The sequence below is a fragment of the Bufo bufo genome, chromosome 3 (assembly GCF_905171765.1).
Source record: "Bufo bufo chromosome 3, aBufBuf1.1, whole genome shotgun sequence".
Classification (NCBI taxonomy): Eukaryota; Metazoa; Chordata; class Amphibia; order Anura; family Bufonidae; genus Bufo; species Bufo bufo.
The window spans coordinates 234,451,982-234,476,352 of NC_053391.1; the positions used below are offsets into that span (position 1 = coordinate 234,451,982).

Genomic DNA, 24,371 nt, shown 5'->3' on the forward strand with positions numbered 1-24,371 from the left:
CCTCCGGATCCCTGTTGGGCTTATTGTTGTCTCCTGTTGTCGCCCACCTGGGATTATATGTTGAGTCTGTGTTGTCTGTCCTCCCCTTGGTGTTTTCCCTTAGAGCTAGTGGTGCGGACTAGTGTTCCCATCGCCCTGTTCACTATCTAGGGCTCAGCTCAGGGAAAGCCAGGGCTTTAGGCACGTGATCGGCGTACGGGTGAGGAACCCGTCTAGGGACGTCAGGGCAGCCAGGTGCCAGCCGCCAGGTGAGTCAGGGGTCACCATCTTCCCTCTCACTTGGGCAGGGCCTTCCTCGTTCCCTCCCTCTGTGTCACGTATGTGATAGCCACGCCGACCGTGATACTGAGTCCCATTCCTATGCAGACAATACAAGTAAGTGGTGTTGTGGAAATTTTATTATGCAGACATTTTACTTTAGGATGTGGGTGTGTTTTTATAGATTGTCATCTGTCTCCCTGTGTCTGATTTAGCCAGAGAGCGCTCTAGCAGACGGTACTTTGGCTGAATCGGGACCAGTGGTAAAACAGTCAGTATGAAAACCTTCTCGTAGGCTTGGCGACATATCTGCTTTTAAGACATGCATATCTGCCTTGTCGATATACTAGTACCGTATACTGACAATAGCCGTAGCAATGTCTCGCAGATAATTTCAAGCCTATAGGAACCAGTAGAATGATCTTTATTAGATACTGATCACCTTTGAGCAGTATTGAATGAGGTCCATGCTGACAGTGATGGGGGGTGGGCGGCCACCTGGCTGATCAGACAATGGACATGACTCATCCTTCCTTATACAGGGATGGGGCGTGTGCATTGTCTACCCAGCGACATTGATTGCCCCGCCCTGTCCTTTGACATCACTTCCTGCATGTTATCACTTCCTGTATCCTTGTCTTGGGCCAGCCCCTTTTACACCTTTTGTTAGTAAATAAAGGTAAGCAGACTGAGGAGGGCGGAAGGAGTTGCTCAGAATTTTCAATCAAGATGGTAACACCTGGGTTTGTCTCTGACTGGGGCTGAGAGAAGGGATTCACCTTTTTCCTTACACAAACTTTGATGCGAGCTGATTACAACTATTAATATTTTCTACAACAGATGGCGAGCTTGGAAGGATTCAACAGATTTTTTTTCTCTGCACAGCAGGTAAAAGGGAGGGGAATAGTAAACTGTAGTTTTGTCTGCTGTGCCAGAGAAAATTTCTGCTTGTTAAAAGAACATTTTCCGCTCTATTTGTGTAAGGATAAGGTAAGCGCTTTTCCGTTGTGTTGATTGTACAGAGATTGTATGATGAGATTGTGTGATGAGCAGTACAGGGTATTGTGTTTTTTGTAACTTCTTAACTTTTATGTTACTGTGATTTTGTAAGAGGCAATTTTATAGAGGTTTATAGAGGCAGCAATTGGTTTTAGTGTTTGTACATTAGAGACAGTATTTAGAGAGTATTTTTATATTGTTAACCTGTAAATCACCCACAGAGTGCAGGTTTTGCTCTGGTTTCAAGGGGTAGGGAACAGGAAATATAGAAACAGTTTTTATTGTTGGATATTGTAGACACTATCTTGATTTCCTTTGTGTGATGACCATGTGCCTGTCGGCCATCTTTATGACCATGTGGTATGTCGGCCATCGTTAAGTTTGTCGGCCATCTTAGTCAGTTTACTATGGAAAGCGATCTGATTGTTTTTGCCTGAAATGTTAGGTTTGTCCAGAATAGTTATATTGTCTTCTTGTAACCTTTCTATGTACAGTTTGATTTTGTTTTGATAAGTTTTGTGCTGGATATCAGTTGAGTGTTCGGTTATGGTATAGCGCAGTGACAAGTCTGATACAGGAATCATTGTGTGAGCACTAGTGGCAGTTTAGTGGTGAAATCGTCCTATAGTTGATGATTCTACTTAATGTTTGTATATCTGTGGCTGTTACACTGAATTGTAGACTTGTTTGGCATAATTAATACGGGTACTACAGTGTAGAAAGGTTCTGTGCCAAAAGTATTGGGACAACTCCTAGAAATTGGTACTAGTGTTTTGTTTTTTTGTAGCAACCATTGTGGTGTTTGTTTCTTGTGCAATGGAAAGTATTTTTAAAGAAGTTGCAAAATTGAAGGACACGGCGGCCATTCTTCAAGCTATGCAGGGATCTACTGATCCATGGCTGCCGGCCCAGAATTGTATAGCAAACCTGATCGGTACCAAAAAAATGGCGCAAAAGTAAAGGCAAGTATGCTCTGATTTTTGCTGCTGGGTGGATAGCGGATAAATATCAGGAGTCTTGTAGGCTGAAGCTGAGTTTGGAAGGAGAAGTGGAAGATTTAAAAGTGGAAATTGTTAAATTGAGAACTCTTGTCCAGCAGGCAGCTGAAGCTAGCGCTAATTATGAATGTACTGTGAGGTGTAATACTGAGCTGTGCAAGGAAAATTAATGTTTATCTGAAAGCCTGACGCACGCACAGGGTGAAGTAAGGGAATTGTCAGAGTCATTGAAGCAACCGTTGGAGAGTAATGTGTCTGGGATTAGAGGCAATGTATGGGCTGTAAGCATGGATAAATCTGAGGACTGTGGTTTAGATAGTGGAACCGACTCAGGAATGGAGATGGACAATGTGTCTGACCCTGGAGTTGGAAGCATTAACACAAGGCCAGAAGATTCCTCAGATGAGTCCGTGGTAAGTGGACTCAATACAGATAGTAGTGTGGGATCTAGTCATGCTAGGATGGTTAATGTTGTGCGCCAAATCAAATCGCCATGTGCCCAGACTAGGTATTATGCAAGGAGGCAAGCTATGCTTTGTTTTGCATGCAGGGAATATGGGCACATTGCACGATATTGTAACGTTGCTAATGGCAACAGACACAGGTATGTTAATTACCCCAGAACCACACCTAGAAGTGAAGTGGTTTATTCAGCAAGGTGGGGTAATGGTCCCAGACATGCTTCTTTGCAAAGGCAGAGAACCCAGGGACAGTCGAGGTCTAGGAAAAAACGGTTTTGGGACCTTGAAATGTTAAATCCTGCTTCTCTGGTAGGAATCTGAAGCTGTTTGGGGCTGGGCAAATTAACATTTCAATGACTGAGTGGGTAGAAATTCTCCTGTACGGTTTCAGGGGAACCCTCCAAGACATTGATTTGTTAAGTCAGTCCTATACAATTGTATGTGTTCCTAAGGGTTTAGTTTTTGTATGAGTTTTGGGTTTTAAGTTAAAATTAACTTTTTACTGAATCTCAATGTATGTAGCAGGACTGTCTGTAACTGATGTTTGTTTTTCTCTCCTGTTTACAGGTCTTCTTTTACTAATCCATTTTTTATTTTTTTAGGTTTTTATTGAAGTTTCTTTCAGTTTTTCCTTATTTACCAACCCATTTATTTTTTTAGCCTATTATTAATTTTTCACTTTTTATTAATTTTTTCGGTTTTTCATATTTTGGCGCTTTTCTCTTTTTCTTTTTTCTCTTTTCTTTCCCTCTCTTTTCTCTGTAGATTTGGTTAAGCGTACTGGGGGTCTCATGATATTGTGTGAGAACTACTGTCTGAATTCAAGGGTTGCTGCTGAGTGAGAGGTTTTTGATCAGTCACTTCAAAAAGGGCTTCGTGTGCTGTTCAGCTTGACTATATAGAATAATATAGGCAAAGGAAAGTGAGTTGATGAGCTTTTTTTTAAGGAGACAAGGTGATATATATATCACCTGGGCATACCAATAGCTGTGTGAGTAACCCCATTCCCCACAGGAGTACTGTGTGTTTGTTTCCTGTGTACCCCGTCCCCACAGAAGGTACTGTGTGTTCTCTGTGCACCCCTCGTCCCCACAGAAGGTACTGTGTGTTCTCTGTGCACCCCTCATCTCCACAGAAGGTACTGTGTGTTCTCTGTGCACCCCTTTTTCCACTCCAGGTCAATTGGAAGCCCTATCCTGTGGTCAGGTCACTATTCATAGACAAAACCGAGGCTGGTATATCTCATTAGGAGACTCAGAGGGCCGCCGTGTGTCGGCGAGAGCCCTTTTCCTCACACTGATTACTCCTTTTCCTGAGGTCTAACTAGGGTGAACGGAGTCCGTGTGTCAGTGCCAGAAACCCTAGGGCACCTCAGAGGCGAACGAAGGGGAGTAACAGCCGCCCAGCGTGTGTCGCAGGGCAGTCCTTGCGTAGGTCGCGGGACAATTCCTTGCGTAGGTCGCGGGAAAATTCCTTGCGTAGGTCGCGGGAAACTGTAGCTCGAGCATGAGTTTAGGGAACAGAAGGGTACCACTTCTGACTATAGGACAGCCAAGCAGTACATGAAATCCATCTCAGAGCTGTGGATGCACGAATCCATCGATCTCCAGCAACAGGGCATTCAAAAGTCCCAGACAGTGCGAACTAACACTGTCATGTACTCCCGTCCCGCTAAGACTACAGAGTCCAAGAGAAGCGCTTTTCTCTTTCTCTTTCTCTCTCTCTATCTCTCCCTCTCTCTCTCTCATCCCTCCCTCATCTCTCCATCTAACCTTGAGACGATGCACCATGTTTAATCCAGCTTCTCTTCGTCCTGGTTTTAAGGACGATGAGAAGGGAGGAAAGTGGTGCAGAAAACAAGGATCTTCAAACTTTCTAACCTCTCAAATGTCAATCCTTTTCTTTGCTGGTACTTGGGTCAGATTTTTGCAAAGAAGGTAAAAATCACGGCCGATCCATGGCCTGAATGTTCCGCTGTAACCCTTTTATTCCATCAGGTATGCCCCCAGGCAGCCCCACGGGTTATCACCCGATGTCCACCACCGGGTTCGGGAGTTTCTTCCGGACCCAGACTCAATAACCAGTGTTCATTCTAGTCAACCAGGTGATTGGGTCGTGCTAAAGAAACATCCGAGGACGGGACTAGAGCCGAGATATCTTGGGCCATTCCAGGTGCTGCTGAAGTTCGAGGGACGAGACAACTGGATCCACACCGGTCACTGCAAGAAGCTGCTCAACTAAGTCAAAGAATGCAGAGTATCACTTTTGTTTATTTGTTACAAGGAGCCATTTGTTGATAACGATACATTCCTAGAGGGAAATATTAATATTAGCTCTGGCTCCTGCTCCTCGCTTGTTAATCCTGTATGGGTGTCCGGGCAGCTAGGCGACCCGTAGATGTGGCATCCTCCAGTTGTGAGGAAGGTATACGGTTATGCCTGGCTAGCAGACACCATTGACAAGGGTCAGGCCCATACTGACAGGAGAAGGACAGAGGCGGAGCTATGACTAGTGAGGGTTAGAATCCTTTTTAAAGCTTTGGGAGGTCTTGGGGCTCACTGGTTTTCCATTGGATCCGGGCGAAAGGAAATGGGACATGTACTTATGTTTTTTGTTTCCATTCCTTCTATACGCCGGAGTGAGATGTTCCTGATGTCTAATCGACTGAGTTACCGAAGACCGAACAGACAAGACGCCCTGAAGACCAAACCATGGACCAGATGCAGAAGATCCCAAACCAGCCGGCGACCAACACGAAACGCCACCTCCTAAGTCACCTCCCGAAGAAAAGAAGACGTGTCAAGATTGACTTTCTGTTTTCCATCATCTGTTAGGTTTTACAAGACTGTTTTTCTCAAAGAAGAAGATCGAGATCCGTCGAGGGACATTGGGGAGCATATGACAAAGAGGAGGGACTGTTGTGGAAATTTTATTATGCAGACATTTTACTTTAGGATGTGGGTGTGTTTTTATAGATTGTCATCTGTCTCCCTGTGTCTGATTTAGCCAGAGAGCGCTCTAGCAGACGGTACTTTGGCTGAATCGGGACCAGTGGTAAAACAGTCAGTATGAAAACCTTCTCGTGGGCTTGGAGACATATCTGCTTTTAAGACATGCATATCTGCCTTGTCGGTATACTAGAACCGTATGCTGACAATAGCCGTAGCAATGTCTCGCAGATAATTTCAAGCCTATAGGAACCAGTAGAATGATTTTTATTAGATACTGATCACCTTTGAGCAGTATTGAATGAGGTCCATGCTGACAGTGATGGGGGGTGGGCGGCCACCTGGCTGATCAGACAATGGACATGACTCATCCTTCCTTATACAGGGATGGAGCGTGTGCATTGTTTGCCCAGCCACATTGATTGCCCCTTCCTGTCCTTTGACATCACTTCCTGCATGTTATCACTTCCTATATCCTTGTCTTGGGCCAGCCCCTTTTACACCTTTTGTTAGTAAATAAAAGTGAGCAGACTGAGGAGGGCGGAAGGAGTTGCTCAGAATTTTCAATCAAGATGGTAACACCTGGGTTTGTCTCTGACTGGGGCTGAGAGAAGGGATTCACCTTTTTCCTTACACAAACTTTGATGTGAGCTGATTACAACTATTAATATTTTCTACAACAGAGGTCAGATCCAATAAGGCTGCCACAGGAAAGTTTTGAAAAAAAATATTAAAATTAATAGCTGAAATATTAAAGAAGGAACAAACATATTTGTTGTCTAGATAATTATGTCATTAATAAAACTAAATACATGACACAATCTAGCTCTTGGCAATCTCAGAAAAAAACATTGAAAGTGAACTTGTTTGTAAAAAAAAAGATGTTAAATTTAATTATATAGGAAGAAGTAATGTCTTAAATGTGCTGTCTGAAGATTAAGTTACACATTCTACACAATTATTAAAGATTAAGCCTCTAAAATATGAGTATTTTACATGAGGTTTTCATGAAGCCTAGAAAAAGGGCCTGGTGCTGGAATTGGGGCAGGAGAGCGGGCTCCCAATTTCAACAATATCACCCCCTGCTTTGTAGGTGATGAGACTGATCAGGACAGGAGCCACAATTTAGAAGCTCTTTGCGATGAAGTAAGGCATTGCCAAGACCTGTGGGAGGCACAGGATCTGATGTATGGTACAGTATGAACTCTGAAGCACTCAATGTTTTGGAGAAACTGGCAGGTGGACTCAGATTCTGGTAGTGAGGGAATTTAGTGACCTGATGATCTAGGATTTATTTTGGATTAGAATTGTACATGCTGTTTGCTGTGGACAAGAAAATAAAACTGGCTCACGCCACTTGTACCCAAATTAAGACCCACAGGAAGGTGATCCGCTCCCATCTGGATGAGGTGAGTATAATTTTTTTTTTTAGCCACTATTTTAAAAAGAATTGATTTGCCACCACAAAGCGAAAGATAATTCGGCTTCGCCGAGAATTGGATTTTTTCTAAACTCCGGATCAAATGATGCTTTGATTCGCTCAGCACTACTACATTTAGTACATCATACATTTAGTAGTGGTAGGCCTGGGAATTGTAGCTTTGCCCCATTTTATCCTGGAGTGTCACTTTAAATGATAAAATTGTGAATGCATGCCTTCAATAGGAGAAACTTACTGCATATGGATTTATGCCCTGTTCACATTAGCATAATGGCTTCCAACAAACTCAAATGTTCACCAACAGGTCCCATTGACTCAATCCTGTCACATTTCTGTATATTATTCTAATAACCTGCTAAGTCATTTTTCAATTATTATGGTAAAATTACCTTCACATTGTGGGACATCATAACTCCAAGTTCCATCCTCTTGACAATATCTGTGAGCTTTTCTTGATATCATATTGTATCTTTAAAAAACAGGCAGATTGCATAGAGTTAACCGGTTTAAAGTGAATAAGGCATTCATTACATAATAAAAAAGGTCATAATTAGAGTTGAGCGGACACCTGGATGTTGAAGTCAATGGGGACCCGAACTTTTGAGCACTAAAATGGCTGTAAAAAAGTCATGGAAAGGGCTAGAGGGCTGCAAATGGCATCAAAATGTGGTTAAGAGCATGGCAAGTGCTCTGCAAACAAATGTGGATAGGAAAATTACTTCAAATAACATAAAATACGTAAAAATAAAAATAAATCATCTTGATCTTGGAGGATGAGGTCCATATGGAGTAGGAGGCGGTGGATGTGGCGGTGTAGGTGGAAGCGGCGGTGGAGGATGAGGAGGTAGCCTATACTGCTTTTTGGTTTTATTTTTTATTTTTATTGTTTAAATTAGGGTACATCCCAAAACATTGGGAAATATAACCTGTTATAACTCCCTTCAGCCATGCTAAACACATGTTCAGACAATACACTGGCTGCAGGGCAGGCCAGCACTTTCAAGGTGTAAAGGGCAAGCTCAGGCCATATGCCCAATTTGTAGACCCAGAAGTTGAAGGGGGCAGACCCATCAGTCAGTACGTGTAGGCGTGTGCACACATACTGCTTCACCATGTCGCACATCCCCGTGATGTCCACGATCCATCTGGATATCTTCTCTATCAACCTTTGATGTTCTTTTCTGCGCCTACCATGTTGATCACGGTTAGTGACGAATCAGGGTTCCATGCCGGAAAGGGAGCGTGAGAAAGGGAGACCACATCCAAGGGAGGTCAATGGCTGCAATGTGATCGAGCTGAAATGTGGGACAAGTTATTAAAGCAGAAGGATTGAATGATAGGGCCAATTAAAGACGAATTTTAGAAATTTAAGTCACCTATGCAGAGCACAGATTTTTCATCGCCAGAAATGGGTTAATGGCACCCACCAATGGAACAGATGATTTTTAAAAATTTCGGTGCCTATCACCTATGCTTAGCAGGGGCTTATTCACGGCAAAAATGGTAAAATGTCACTCAAGAATGTAACAGAAAAATTAGTAAAATTTATTAACCTGTCAACTAGGTAGAGCAGGGGTATATCACAGCCAAAAAGTGGTGAATGTCACCCAAGATTGTAACAGAAAAATTTGTGAAATTTATTAAGCTGTCAACTAGATAGAGCAGGGGTATATCACAGCCAAAAAGTGGTGAATGTCACCCAAGATTGTAACAGACAAATTAGTGAAATGACATAAAATAAAATAATATACGTACAAATAAAAATAAAAATAATCTTGATGTATGAGGTGGAGGTCCATATGGAGTAGGAGGTTAAGGAGGTGGTGGACGTAGCGTTGTAGGTGGAAGCGGCGGTGGAGGAGGATGAGGTAGCCAACACTGGTTTTTGGTTTTTATTTTTATTTTTTTTAAATTAGGGTACACCACAAAAGAGTGGTAAATATCAAAAATACAGCAATGAGCAATTGCGCTGTAGTATAACAATGGCTGGGTAAGGCCGGTATACATGTCTATTCTGCACAAGGTACGGACAAGTCCTGTGGGATCCATGCGTGGTTCATTTTAATGAATGTGAGCTTGTCCACATTGGAGGCAAACTGAAACGCCCTGCAATCCTCGGTGGTGGAAGGACATGCACCAAACTGCTATCCGCCTCAGGCCCAGCCGCCACTGCATTTACCCAGTGTGCTGTTAGGGAGATATAACGTCCCTGACCGTGCTTACTGGTCCACGTATCCGTAGTTAGGTGGACCTTGCCACAGATGGCGTTGCGCAGTGCACACCGGATTTTGTCCCCCACTTGGTTGTGCAGGAAATGGATGGCTCGCCTGGAAAAGTAGTGTCGGCTGGGCACGATGTACTGTGGGACAGCCACCACCATAAGGCCTTTAAATCTCTCTTTCTCCACCAGACGGAATGACAGCATTTCAAAGGCCAGTAATTTTGAAATGCTGGCATTCAGGGCCAGGGATCGCCGGTGGTTAGCGCAGTAATTTCTCTTCCACTCAAGTGTTTGGGAGATGGAGAGCTGAACGCTTCCATGGGACATTGTGGAGATGCTTGGTGACCCAGGTGGTGGTGTTGCTGGCAGATCCTCTGTTTGCGGGGTGGCATGTGCCCCTGTCTCTCCAGAGGAGGATGAAGAGGCCGAGACTGCAGCAGAAGAGGAAGCAGGAGGAGCCAGAGACCTTTCTTGGTTTTTGAGGTGTCTACTCCACTGCAGCTCGTGCTTTGCACTTAAAAGCCTGGTCATGCAGGTTGTGCTCAGGTTGAGAACGTTTATGTCTCGGTTCAGGCTCTGATTGCACAGCGTGCAAACCACTCGTGTCTTGTCGTCAGCACATTGTCTGAAGAACTGCCACGCCAGGGAACTCTTTGGAGCTGGCTTTGGTGTGCTCGGTCCCTTGCTGCATTGGGCAGTAGTAGTGGTACTGTCTAGCGGACGGCTGCTCCGCTTTTGCACCCTGCTCCCTCTTCTGCTGTGTTGTTGGCTCTGTGCGTCCACCACCTCTTCCTCCGAACTACACAGGTCACTTGCATGACCTTGATTCCATGTGGGGTCGAGGACCTCATCCTCCACATCATCTTCCACCCAGTCTTCACCCCTGCCCCCCTTGTTGGTCTGCACACTTTCGAAAGCCACAGCAGTTGGCACCTGTGTTTCGTTATCATCCGAGACGTGCTGCGGTGGTCCTCCCATGTACTCATCTTGAAACATAAGTGGTTGGGCATCGGTGCACTCAATCTCTTCCACTTCTGGGGCAGGGCTATGTGGATGGCCCTGGGAAACCCTGCTAGCAGAGTCATCAAAAAGCAGAAGAGACTGCTGCATGACTTGGGGCTCAGACTGCTTGGCTGATTTGCAAGGGGGTGAGGTGAAAAACTGATGGACATCGGCTGCAGGTGCTAACTCTGATCTTTCAGCAGGAGACTGGGTGGGAGACAATGTGAAGGAACTGGAGGCACTGTCAGCAACCCAATCTACTATCTCCTGTACTTGTTCTGGCCTCACCATTCTTAGATCCGCATTAGGCCCAACCAAATAACGCTAAAGGTTCTGTTGCCTACTCGCACCTGAGGAAGGTGTTTCACTTGTGCGAGTAGCTGGCATAGATCGACCACGTCCTCTCCCTGCAACAGGAGCTCTACCAGCAGCACCATGACCGGGGGCACATCCCTTATTTGACGCTCTCCTCATATTTCTCAAATTTAGGATCTTGCCCAAAATGGGTGTTTTTTTAATAACCGAGTAGAACACCAGTATCTAACACGTGTATTAATTGCAATGGAGCGAGGCGCAGACATAGCGTAGTGCGGATTGACTTGGGGGGAAGACTGCAGGCTAGGATGGGGTTAATGTTGTTAGGATAAGTTATGGCAAGGGGTTGGTTTAAAATAAGGAGGGGGAGGAGTTAGTAGGTTGGCAGGCAGTATATATGGTGTAGAGGGAGGGGTTTTGGGCAGTTGCCAGTTTAGAGCCAGTGTGTTTGGAGATCCAACATGTCTTCTCTGAAGCTATTAGCGGCGGTCAGGGCTGCTGTCGAGGTACACGGGGCAGAGTTCCTTCAACAGACCATTCAGTCTGCTTTGAACCCCCCCCCCGCTTCTCCTATTGTGGCTGTGCGTTTTAGCAGAGCTAGGAGGTCAGTGCCCCCTGAACGATTGAGCCCCGAGTCTACCCCCTGGGTCCGTCTACGTATTAGGAGTCCCACCAGGGACCCTCCGCTGGGGTCTGAAGTGTCCGTTCCCAGTCAGACACTCAGGCGCAGCGGGAGGAATCCAGCAGTGCGTGGTGGGCCGGCGGGAGAGGGCCGGGCTTGCTCCGGGCCCGTCTCCCATGCTACAAGGGGGAGGGAGTATGTGCAGGCGGCTGTATCCCCGCGAGATGCTCCGTATTACCTGCGGCGCATGGAGGCAGTGTGGCCGGGCTGTCCGTTGGCTTGGGCCTTCTGGCTGGGGAGGAGGAGGTGTCTTCTGCGCCGCGGCAAGTGTCATCAGGCCGGCGGCCCCAGCGCACGAGGACCGGGGAGCGCGGTGGAGCTACTGTGGAGGAGAGAGCGTCGCGGCCCCTAGCGGTGAGTCGGCGACATTGCACCATTACCAGAGCAGATGCGGTGGCTCCGCCCCCTGGCCTTCGGCATGATGACGCGGCTTACATCGCCGCAGCTGTGGAGCCTGGACCGTTAAGGGCTGGTAGAATGAGGAGTTCGCGGCCATGTGATGAGGCCACCGCTACAGTGGAGATGACGGGTATCCTTCCCCTCCGTCAGCAGTCTGAGGGGGAGCTATCACAGTTGGAGGAGGGAGAAGTGGAGCCAGGAGAAGAAACAGCGGCAGACCAAAGGGACGTCTCTACGGGGGTGGACGCCGTGCCATACAGTATAGACACGCCTGTGGTGACACCCGGGAGGAGACCTACGGCTGCCGGAGAATCCATCCGGGGAAGGCCAGGTGAGAGGACGTCAAGTCAGATTCCTGTTGGGGGGGTTGGGGGTTCAGTACAGCATTGTGGGGGGTTCTGAAGTTTTGGCACGGGATGTATTGTCGGGCATGCTGTCATTGCTTTCGCGGTTGGGTTCTGGAGCCACTGCATCCCCGGCGTCATTCTGGGCTCCTACACAAGCGTTGGCACTGGACGGCACGGGGTTTAGTAGGGGCGGGTGAGAATGGCGCCGCGGCTGGTACACAGGCCTCAGGATCAGGAATGGTGGCTGGAGTTAGAGGCGACGTGGGGGATGGCGTTAGGTTGGCGGATGCAGCAAAAGGGGAAATCTACGTGTGTTTTGAGGGACTGCTGGGGGCTCACTTGAAACAGGAGACTAGGGAAAAGATATGGAAGGATGAATATGTAGAAATTTTCTCGTTGCTTCCATTGGAAAAATTTAATTTAGATAGGGGTAAACCGGACAACAGTAAAAAGGAGGAGGAAGAAAGGAGGCGGTATAGATTGATCCCATGTACTTTTCAAAATTGGCTTCAAGCCTTTGCGATTCTGGCCAGCGTAGTTGGGGAAAAATCGCCCGAACACTGCTCGGCCCTTTTCTGCTATATGGATGCTATCGGGGAGGCTCATTGGACCTATGGGGGTGTGGCATGGCTTAGGTATGACGAGCAGTTCCGGCAGCGGAAGGCGGTCAGGCCTAGCATTCGGCGGGACCACAAGGACATTGGTCTTTGGATGCAGTTGATGGCGGCACCTAAGGGAGGTTCTCAGCCCTTTCGTGGATCGGCCGGGGGTACCTCAGCCTCAGAATTTCAAGGGGGGAGTTGGAGGGGCTGTTGCTGGCAGTATAACGAGGGACATTGCAGGTTCTTGTCTGATTGCCGGTACAAGCATGAGTGCTCTGGTTGCGGCGGCTCCCATAGTTTGTCTCGGTGTTTCAAGCGAGGGAGGGATAAGGGACCCGAGGTTATGCAGAAGAGGGGTGACGCCGGTGAGGGTGGAAGAGATGGAGCCCTATTTAAGGAGGTATCCAAATAGGGAGGTAGCTCAGTTGTTGTTGGCAGGGTTTACTGGGGGTTTCGTTATTCCGTGTAGTTTAGTGGGGGCGAGAATGGCGTCCCAGAATTTGTCCTCAGCTTTGCGCCACCCGACCGTGGTGAGGGATACGATTGAGAAGGAGGTGGCGGCTGGCAGGGTTGTAGGCCCCTTTGCGGAATGTCCTTTGCCGGATTTGTGGGTTTCCCCTTTGGGTTTAGTAACTAAGAAGGAGCCCAATAAGTTCAGGCTCATTCATCATTTGTCCTATCTGCTGGGGGGGTCTGTGAATGATGGTATAGCAGATGAGTTGTGCTCCGTTTCGTACACGTCTTTTGATGAGGCGGTGTGGTGGGTCCGGCGTTTCGGGCAAGTTGCCCTGCTTGCAAAAACGGATATTGAGGCTGCGTTTCGGTTGTTGCCCATTCACCCTGATAGTTTTCATTTACTTGGTTTTATAATGGGAGGGTTGTTTCTACGTTGATTGTTGTCTGCCGATGGGGTGCGCGATCTCGTGCTCCTTGTTTGAATCGTTTAGTTCTTTCCTAGAATGGGTGGTGAAATAGGAGGCGGGATGGAATTCGGTTTTGCACTATCTGGACAATTTTTTGTTTTTGGGTCCGGCCGAATCCAGGGTGTGTGCCGTTTTGTTACATACGATGGAACGAGTGGTGGCGAGGTTTGGGATCCCGTTAGCGGCGGAAAAGACGGAGGGGCCGTCCATGGTCATAACGTTTTTGGGGATTGAGATTGACAGTATGGTCATGGAATGTCGGTTGCCTGAAAACAAGGTGTCTGATTTGTTGAATGAGGTTGTCTTCCTACGGAGGGCTAAGAAGGTCCAGCTCATGCGGGTTCAATCGGTCTTGGGCAAATTGAATTTTGCTTGTCGCATTTTGCCGATGGGACGGGTTTTTTGTCGTCGTTTGGCGCTGGTGACAGCAAGGGTTACTGCCCCTTTTCATTACTTGCGATTACCAGCTGCAGTAAAGGATGATTTAGTGGTGTGGGAGACATTTCTTTTGGAGTATAATGGGTGGTCTATGTGGATGTAGGCAGTGATTAGTAGCGTGGATTTAGAATTGTTTTCGGATGCATCAGGTTCATGTGGATATGGTGTTTTTTGTCAGGGGCAATGGAGTGCTGAGGCGTGGCCGGCTGAGTGGAAACAGACTGGTTTCCTTACCAACTTGGTATTGTTGGAACTTTTTCCTATTGTTTTGGCTACTGAGTTATGGGGGGACTGGCTTAGGAATCGGCGGGTACTTTTCTACTGTGACAATATGGGTGTTGTACAAGCGATTAATAGCCAGACAGCCAACTCACCGCCGGTGTTGAATTTACTTAGGCATCTAGTATTGAGGGGTTTGCGGCTGAATGCATATTTTGTTGCGGTACATGTCCCAGGAGTAGATAACTCATTGCTGATTCCCTTTCTCGTTTTCAATGGGATCGCTTCCGCAGCTTGGCGCCGGGGGCCGAAGTCCAGGGGTTGCCCTGTCCCCAGTGGCTCTGGAGCGTGGCCTTGGGGTTTCAGCAGACCTGATTAGGCGGTCGCTTAGTAGCGGTACGTGGTCAGCCTACTCCTCGGTGTGGTCTTTGTGAGAGGAGTTGATAGAGCGGGTGGGTGGTTGCAGTTCGTTGGACGATTTTCGGACGTTATTGGTTTTTTGGGTGGGTACGTTTTATGCTGCGGGTTTGTCTTTTCGGTCGCGTCAAAGAGGGTAGCGGCGGTGGCCTTCTGGTTGCGCCTGCGGGGACTGGCTGATGTGTCTAGGTGTTTTATGGTTCGGCAGGCGTTAAAGGGTTATCGTCGTGCGGTGTTACAGATGTTGTGGGAGGAGGCGAGGTCGGTTTGTGTGTCAGAATTTGAAGTGAGTCTGTTTAGGGCTGCTTTTGCACTAGCCTTTTTTGGAGCCTTTCGAATTTCAGAATTGGTGTCAGCAAGTCGCACGGGTGGTGGGGGTTTGTTATGGGAAGACGTAGGGTTGTGGGAAGGTGGTTTGCGGTGTGTAGTACGCAAGTCTAAAACTGATCAGGAAGGAAAGGGTGTGGTTTTGTGGCTTAGGCCGCTGGTGGGGTCAGTGCTTTGTCCTGTGCGCTGTGTGGAGGAATTTTTGGATGTACGGCCCGGCAGTGCGGGTGCGTTGCTAGTTCACCAGGATGGTTCACGGTTGTCTCACTTTCAATTTGTATCTGTTTTTAGGAAATGCTTGTTGGCCGCAGGTTTGTCTGCCAATGACTATGCATCGCATTCATTTCGGATAGGGGCAGCAACCGAGGCGGCTAGGTGGGGTCTGGGGGAAGAGGTTATAAAGCGTATTGGGCGCTGGGAGTCGGATTGTTTTCGATCTTATATTAGGCCTCATCTGTTATGAATTGTTGTAGGGAGGGGTTGCTAAGAGCGATATGATTGACTTGGCGTTGGTGGTTATGGTTTAACTCTGTTTGTTTTGTTTCAGGGGCGGCGCCTTGTCTGGCATGGATATTCGGGCACTCGTACGTCTATTGGGGGGCCTTGCGAGCTGACGTTAGGCGGAACGGACGCCAATTGGGTTTGAGGGGGCTTCTTTGGGGGCGGGTTTTGCCTGAGATTCATACGTATGTCACTTTAGATCGGCCACCTGATATTTTAGTGCTCCATGTGCAATGAGCAGGACACTGGGTCATAGGGGCTACTATGCAGTAGGTCAGATTTAGGTGTAACTAAGTTTGTGATGCCAGTTGCAGCTTGCGCAGGTACTGTAAAAGGGCCCTTTAAGATGGTATAGCTCATGTACTAGGTTAGGAATGCCAGAGGGGTATATTGTCTCTGTATTGTGTCAACGGTGTCTCCTACCTTAGTACGGCCGGACTCCTGTATCCTGGCTCACATGCAACAAAATTGAGTGCTGTAAATAGGAGTAATGGAGGAATGATGGAATTCCACACAGATAATGTCACGACTGTGACTGATCCAGACAGGTCTGGGAGGAGAAGGTCGCAGCGACTTGCTACTCGCGATAGCTTTTGAGTTTGCTCCGTGGTTCAGGGTATGTCATCTGGGTTTTGCCTTGTGAACCTTTTTGTCCTGACTGGGAGTTTGTAGGCATCCTCCTCAGGTGAGTCCTGTCTGCCACTCCCAGCTACTATATTAGTTTCACTTTCACTTTCAGTCATTGCCAGATATAGTCCTTACTACCAGTGCTACTCTGACCTTGGAAGGAGATCGTTTGATGGTGTTGCTGTGGAGCTCTTGTCCGGCGTGGACTGTCGTGTTTGGGATCGCCTTCTCTGCTCGTGACTGGATAAGTCTATCACTGCCATAGATTGTTTGTTGCTGTCTTCCCCTGTTGTTTTCCTAGACGTGAGTGATGGTGACTAGCGCTCCCATCGGCCTTTCCTCAGTCCAGTCTAGTTAGGGTTAGCTGCCAGCTGAGGGTTAGTCAGGGGTGGCCATTCTATTTCCCATCCATAGATAAGGGTCCCCCTTCCCCTCTGTCTGGTGCGACACGACCGCTGCTGGGATAGCGGTCGTGACAGTATATCTGGCCTTTTAAAAAAAAAAAAAAAAAAAAAAAAGTGACATTTCTTTTTTTTGTTTTCTCTGCTTGCTGTTTTGCTTTGTATTTTGTCTGTTCCACTATGGATTCGGTTTTGGCGAAACAATTACAGGGGTTATCCCTTAAGGTGGCAGGATTAAAAGCAACAGTGCTGCAGCAGCAATCCTTGGGTTCCACCGTTGCTACGGGTAACCAAGGTACTCCTGAGCCAAAAGTGGCTTTACCTGATAGGTTCTCAGGAGGGAGAGACCAATTTGTAACCTTCAGAGAAGCTTGCAAGTTATTCTTCAGGTTACGCCCTAGATCCTCCGGCGGTGAGGAACAACGGGTGGGCATTGTAATTTCTCTCCTGCAAGGAGATCCGCAGGCTTGGGCTTTCTCCCTACCATCAGACTCCCCGGCCTTACGATCAGTGGAGGAGTTTTTTGAAGCCCTGGGTCTCGTATATGATGACCCGGACAGGGTCTCACTGGCTGAGTCTAAGCTACGTGGACTTCCGCAGGAGAACCGGTCTGCTGAACTATATTGTTCCGAATTCCGTAGGTGGGCTACTGATACCTTATGGAACGACTCGGCCCTTAGGAGTCAGTTCTGCCAGGGGTTGTCTGAAAAATTAAAAGACGCGCTGGTGGTATACGAGGTCCCTGGGTCTCTTGAGGCTGCTATGTCTCTGTCCATAAGAATCGACAGACGACTCAGGGAGAGACTATTTAATTTTACGGAGGCCTCTATAGGGCAGGGATCGGTCTGTTATGGTCCAGTCGAACCAATGCAAATAGGGGGCGCCACTAGACGGGTGAATCCTCCTAAGTTCCGCCGTAGGTCAGAGGTTTGTTTTCGTTGTGGGGGGAGGGGTCATTTTGTAAAGGTTTGTCCCTCGGAACCCAAGAGACCACAAACTAAGGAGCCGCCGGAAAACTAGAGTCCCCAGATTGTGCGGAGGAGAACAGTCTGGGCGTATTCGTTTCCTCCATACGCATGTCTCAGTTTTTGTTGTCCGCTACCGTTGAGGCGGGCAATAAGACTGAGATCTGTTCCGTCTTTTTGGACAGTGGGGCGGGGGTCAACTTGGTGGATTCACGGTTTGCTCAGGCTCTGGGTTTAACTCCGGAACCGGTATGCAGAAATATTCCTGTGTTTGCCATCGACTCCTCCCCTCTTACTCAGAGAGAGTTAACTCAGATCATCCATAATATCCATCTGCAGGTAGGGGACCTCCATAAAGAGCATATCTCGTGTTATGTCCTGGACGGTCTTCCGGCTCCTATGGTATTGGGGCTTCCCTGGCTGGTGACTCACAATCCAGTGGTGGATTGGCAGGCCGGGGAGATTGTGGAGTGGAGTGAACATTGTAAGGACAACTGCTTGAGTAGTAGGTGCTCTACACTCTCTGTAACATCTTTACCTGCCTTTCTGTCAGATTTTATGGATGTGTTCTCTGAGAAGGCTTGTCAGGGGTTACCACCTCATCGTCCATATGATTGCCCGATTAATCTATTACCTGGGGCAAAACTACCTAAAACCCGGTTATATAATCTTTCCGGCCCGGAGAGGAAGGCTATGAAAGATTATATTTCGGAGAGTTTGGCTAAGGGACACATCAGACCCTCTTCTTCACCTGTGGCTGCAGGGTTCTTTTTCGTTAAAAAGAAAGATGGGGGCCTACGTCCTTGCCTGGATTTCCGGGAATTAAACCGGATAACTATCCGAGATCCCTATCCTCTTCCTCTCATTCCCGACCTCTTTAATCAGGTTGCTGGTGCTAAATGGTTCTCCAAAATGGATCTCAGAGGAGCCTATAACCTGGTTCGCATCAAAGAGGGGGATGAGTGGAAGACGGCTTTTAATACTCCGGAAGGGCATTATGAAAATCTGGTCATGCCATTTGGTCTTACTAATGCGCCTGCGGTATTCCAACATTTTGTCAACGATATTTTTAGTCACCTTATCGGGAGATTTGTTGTGATATATCTTGATGACATCCTGGTCTATTCCCCGGATCTGGATACACATAAGGTCCATGTGAGACAAGTGCTGCAGATATTAAGGGCCAACAAATTGTTTGCTAAGTTAGAAAAATGTGTGTTCGCCGTAAAAGAACTGCCATTTCTGGGGTATGTGTTGTCAGATTCAGGTTTCCGCATGGATCCAGAGAAAGTCCGGGCGATTATAGACTGGGATCTGCCTGAGAACCTGAAGGCATTGCAACGTTTCCTGGGGTTTGCCAATTTTTATAGGAAGTTTATAAAGAACTATTCCTTGGTGGTCAAACCACTGACGGACATGACCCGAAAGGGATCCGATTTTTCCAAATGGTCACATGCAGCCAAAACTGCCTTTGCATCTCTGAAGGAGAGATTCACCTCGGCCCCTATTCTCGTACAGCCAGATGTCTCGCTTCCTTTTATTGTAGAGGTTGACGCATCAGAGGTGGGGGTGGGAGCGGTACTATCTCAGGGCCCGTCCCCTGGTGAATGGCGTCCGTGTGCTTTCTTTTCGAAGAAATTGTCTACTGCTGAAAGGAACTATGATATTGGCAACAGGGAACTTTTGGCTATTAAGTTGGCTTTTGAGGAGTGGCGTCATTTTTTGGAGGGGGCGGTTCATCCCGTCACGGTGATTACTGATCACAAAAACTTATTATATCTGGAGTCTGCTAAACGTCTCACCCCTAGACAGGCTCGGTGGTCGTTATTTTTTACTAGGTTTAATTTTGTAATAACCTATCGCCCGGGGGCAAAAAATACTAAGGCGGATGCATTGTCTCGAAGTTTTCCTGGAGGGGGTGATGTTGAGGTACAGGAGACCATTTTGCAAAAGGGGGTGGTGGTCTCTGCATTACACTCAGGTTTGGAGGGGAGGGTGTTGGAAGCTCAGGGGGACACCCCGGCCTCCTGCCCCTCGGGGAAACTGTTTGTGCCAGAAAATTTACGACTGGAGATACTAAAAGAACACCATAACTCCACACTGGCAGGACACCCAGGTAGTAGGGCAACCTCTGAGATAGTGTCTCGTCGGTTCTGGTGGCCTAAATGGCGCCAGGAGGTGTTGAATTTTGTGTCTGCATGTGCTACCTGTGCTCATTCTAAGGTAGATCATACTCGTCCGGCAGGGCGTCTGTTACCTCTGGCCATCCCCAACAGGCCTTGGACGCACCTGTCAATGGATTTCATTACGGATCTACCAGTATCAGCGGGGAAGACTGTTATTCTTGTAGTTGTTGACAGATTCAGCAAAATGGTGCACTTTATTGCTCTTGCCGCATTGCCTAATGCTAACACACTGGCTCAGGTTTTTATTGACCACATCGTGAAGCTTCACGGGGTCCCTTCCGATATTGTTTCGGATCGTGGCACCCAATTCGTTTCTAAATTTTGGAAAGCTTTTTGTTCTCGTTTAGGGGTTCATCTGTCGTTTTCTTCATCTTTCCATCCACAGTCCAATGGTCAGACTGAACGTACCAATCAAAACCTAGAGACCTATTTGAGATGCTTTGTTTCCGAAAATCAGGAGGAATGGTCATCTTATTTACCGTTAGCCGAGTTTGCCATTAATAATCGTCGTCAAGAATCCACTGATAAGTCACCATTTTTTGGTGCATATGGTTTCCATCCTCAGTTTTGTACGTTTAGTGAGGGGGGGGCCGTCTGGGATTCCCGAGGAGGAACGATTTGCGTCTTCACTTTCTTCAGTGTGGCAGAGTGTGCAAGAAAGTTTGAAGAGAATTGGTGGTAGATACAAACGTGCGGCTGATAAGAAGCGCTCTGAAGGTCCGGACCTTGGGGTGAATGACTTGGTGTGGTTGTCTACCAGAAATATCAAGTTGAAGGTTCCCTCGTGGAAATTAGGTCCGAGATTTATTGGTCCTTATAGGGTAATTAAGATCATTAACCCGGTGGCTTTTCGTCTGGAGCTACCTCAGACTCTAAGGATCCATAACGTCTTCCACAGATCTCTGCTTAAGAGATATGTAGAACCTCCTGAACCATTGCCACTACCGCCTCCACTGGTGGTTGTTGATGGCAGTCTTGAGTTTCAGGTAGAAAAGATTGTTGACTCACGATATGTTCGCCGCTCTCTTCAGTACCTGGTGCACTGGAAAAGTTATGGTTCCGAAGAGAGAATGTGGGTTCCAGCATCAGAGATAAAAGCGGACAGACTCATTCGGGCTTTTCATAGCTCCCATCCGGAGAGGCCTGGTCTTGAGGGTCCAGGGGCCCCTCGTAGAAAGGGGGGTACTGTCACGACTGTGACTGATCCAGACAGGTCTGGGAGGAGAAGGTCGCAGCGACTTGCTACTCGCGATAGCTTGTGAGTTTGCTCCGTGGTTCAGGGTATGTCATCTGGGTTTTGCTTTGTGAACCTTTTTGTCCTGACTGGGAGTTTGTAGGCATCCTCCTCAGGTGAGTCCTGTCTGCCACTCCCAGCTACTATATTAGTTTCACTTTCACTTTCAGTCATTGCCAGATATAGTCCTTACTACCAGTGCTACTCTGACCTTGGAAGGAGATCGTTTGATGGTGTTGCTGTGGAGCTCTTGTCCGGCGTGGACTGTCGTGTTTGGGATCGCCTTCTCTGCTCGTGACTGGATAAGTCTATCACTGCCATAGATTGTTTGTTGCTGTCTTCCCCTGTTGTTTTCCTAGACGTGAGTGATGGTGACTAGCGCTCCCATCGGCCTTTCCTCAGTCCAGTCTAGTTAGGGCGACTGAGGGTTTTAGGTATCCTGCTCGCCGCACGGGTTCACACCCGGTCTAGGGTATCAGGGCAGACAGGTGCCAGCTGAGGGTTAGTCAGGGGTGGCCATTCTATTTCCCATCCATAGATAAGGGTCCCCCTTCCCCTCTGTCTGGTGCGACACGACCACTGCTGGGATAGCGGTCGTGACAGATAATAGGGTCCAACTTGTCTTTACTTGAGGTTATCTTATGCAGCTCTAGATCCATACAATGTTACAGCAATAGTCTTTAGGTCCCAGCAGGTGTTGTCAATATGTGGCAGGAATTATATCTATATTCTGCATCTGAACATACGCCTTTAAGAATCTGGCAGGTATCTGTCTTCTGCTCTGTCTATGGTTCTGCTTGGTTTGGGCCTGACTAGCTATGGAGGTACTTATCTTCTCCTTGTATTTGGAATCTGTACTTACAGGACTGCTCGCAGGGAATGGTGGTTTCTTCCTGGAGATCTAGTAGTTCTGAAGTTGTCTGCTTTCTTTGTCATCCAGCTGAGGTAAGGGACTCAGGCTGGGATGGTTGCTTTAGGCCTCAGGTTAGGCCTGAATCCTTGGTTGGGATCCCTGTTTTCTGGGAGCTCCTATTCACACAGCCTACCCCAACAGGGGGTGGCTGGTACACTGCCTAGAACTTTCTGTCCTCCCTCTGAAGTAGGATGTGGGAACATTCCACTCCTCCTCAGATGGGGGAAGCTAGCCTGGAATGGTCTATTCCAGCTAGATCTAACTCTAACCATGGTTTGCCTTCATATTGCTGCCACCTGCTGGTGTACATGGATATTATAGCATGAATACAATGCAATGTCAGATTACATAGGATATTAACACATTCACATCTTAACATCATGAAGCTGGGTGACAGAGTTTTAGTGACATACTCTGGGATGTTACACATGTAGGTGGAAACGATTTGAGGGTGCGTCAGTCCCGGGACATGATTTGGGATATTAAGTTGGATGTGCTGCGTTTATTGTCGGAATTTCCTGACTTGCTGGTTGTATGGTCGGAGGTGGTTGCGAGAAGTAGTTGGCGGTTGGCCAGGTCGGTGGACCGTATTAACAAAGCCCGGGCGAAATTGAATAAGGAGGTGAGGCGTTTTGTTCGCAGGCAAGGTGGTTTTGTGGTACGCCATCAGGAATTGGAGGCGGCGTCGCCTCAATTCTTGAGAGCAGATGGTGTGCATCTTAACGATGTGGGCATCGACATGTGGGCATTAGGTATTCAGGAGGGTTTGGAGACGGCCCTTAAGGTGTGGCAGGATGCCCACAGGTGAGGTGTCACTGGTGGTCTTCTGGTGGCTGATTGATATGGGATCCTGGGGAGCAATCCAATGGTTAAGAGATGCAGGACATGTTGGAGCCTGCATCTCATGTGGTTTGTTAATGCCGAGGATGGGGCTCCTGTTTGGTCTAAAAGGCCTACAGGGGGAGATACTTGTATACTTCAAGGATTTGGTGCCCTTGGGTCGGTGAGTGCGGCCAAGGGTAAGTTTGAAGTATAAGGTGAGACGGTTAAGGAGGATACCGCCTTTTTGGGTTGCCCTCCAGGATCCTTGTTACGGTGCAGTGGGTGATAATGTTGAAGGATGTGTTAAAGTGCCTGTTATTATTATTATTATTATTATGTGTGGAATAATAAAGTTTGGCCGTCATGGTCATTTTCAGCAAAGCAAGATGGTGTTGGTGTGATTATTGAAGGGGAATGGGTTAGGTATGAGTAGCCGGAGGAATTTCTTCCATCCTATTAGGTCATAATAGCAATGGAGCGAGGCGCAGACATAGCGTAGTGCGGATTGACTTGGGGGGAAGACTGCAGGCTAGGATGGGGTTAATGTTGTTAGGATAAGGTTTGGCAAGGGGTTGGTTTAAACTAAGGAGGGGGAGGAGTTAGTAGGTTGGCAGGCAGTATATATGGTGTAGAGGGAGGGGTTTTGGGCAGTTGCCAGTTTTAGAGCCAGTGTGTTTCCCGCCCTCCCACCCTGGTAGCGTTGGGTATTTGATTGCAGTTTAGGAAGTGCTGATTGATATGGGATCCTGGGGAGCAATACAATGGTTAAGAGATGCAGGACATGTTGGAGTCTGCATCTCATGTGGTTTGTTAATGCCGAGGATGGTGGTCCTGTTTGGGCTAAAAGGCCTACAGGGGGAGATACTTGTATACTTCAAGGATTTGGTGCCCTTGGGTCGGTGAGTGCGGTCAAGGGTAAGTTTTAAGTATAAGGTGAGATGGTTAAGGAGGATACCGCTTGTTTGGGTTGCCCTCCAGGATCCTTGTTACGGTGCAGTGGGTGATAACGTTGAAGGATGTGTTAAAGTGCCTATTATTATTATTATGTGTGGAATAATAAAGTTTGTCCGTCATGGTCATTTTCACCAAAGCAAGATGGTGTCGGTGTGATTATTGAAGAGGAATGGGTTAGGTATGAGTAGCCGGAGGAAATTCTTCCATCCTATTAAGTCATTCACACTGACAGATGCAGCGAAGGCCGCAAATTTTGTATTTTGCCCAAAATGGGTGTTTTTTTTAAACCCAGAATATTATTGCAGTATTTCAAGCTTGTATCTCACACTGACAGATGCAGCCAAGGCCGCAAATTTTGTATTTTGCCCAAAATGGGTGTTTTTTTTAAACCCAGAATATTATTGCAGTATTTCAAGCTTGTATCTCACACTGACAGATGCAGCCAAGGCCGCAAATTTAGTATTTGGCCAAAATGGGTGTTTTCTTAAACCCATAATATTATTGCAGTATTTCTAGCTTGTATGTCACACTAACAAATGCAACATAGGCCCCAGATGGAGATAATTGCCAAAAATCTGTGCTTTTTTAAACCCAGAAAATTATTGCTGTATTTCAAGCTTGTATTTAACAATGACAGATGCAGCAAACGCTGCAAAATTATGATTTTGCCCTAAATGGGTGTTTTTTTAATAACAGAATATGACAGCAGTATATCACGCTTGTATTTTACACTGACAGATGCAGCAAGGGCTGTAAAATTTTGTATTTTGC

The 24,371-nt window shown here is 47.3% G+C and overlaps 1 protein-coding gene across 1 annotated transcript in view; it reads right to left on the reverse strand.

Moving 5' to 3' along the window:
* LOC120995067 (complement component receptor 1-like protein) overlaps positions 1-24,371 on the reverse strand; it is a 127,324-nt gene that overhangs the window by 77,522 nt on the left and 25,431 nt on the right. The window contains exon 5 of the mRNA XM_040424044.1: positions 7,495-7,574. Coding sequence (XP_040279978.1) covers positions 7,495-7,574 — 80 coding nt within the window. The remainder of the gene's footprint in view (positions 1-7,494; positions 7,575-24,371) is intronic.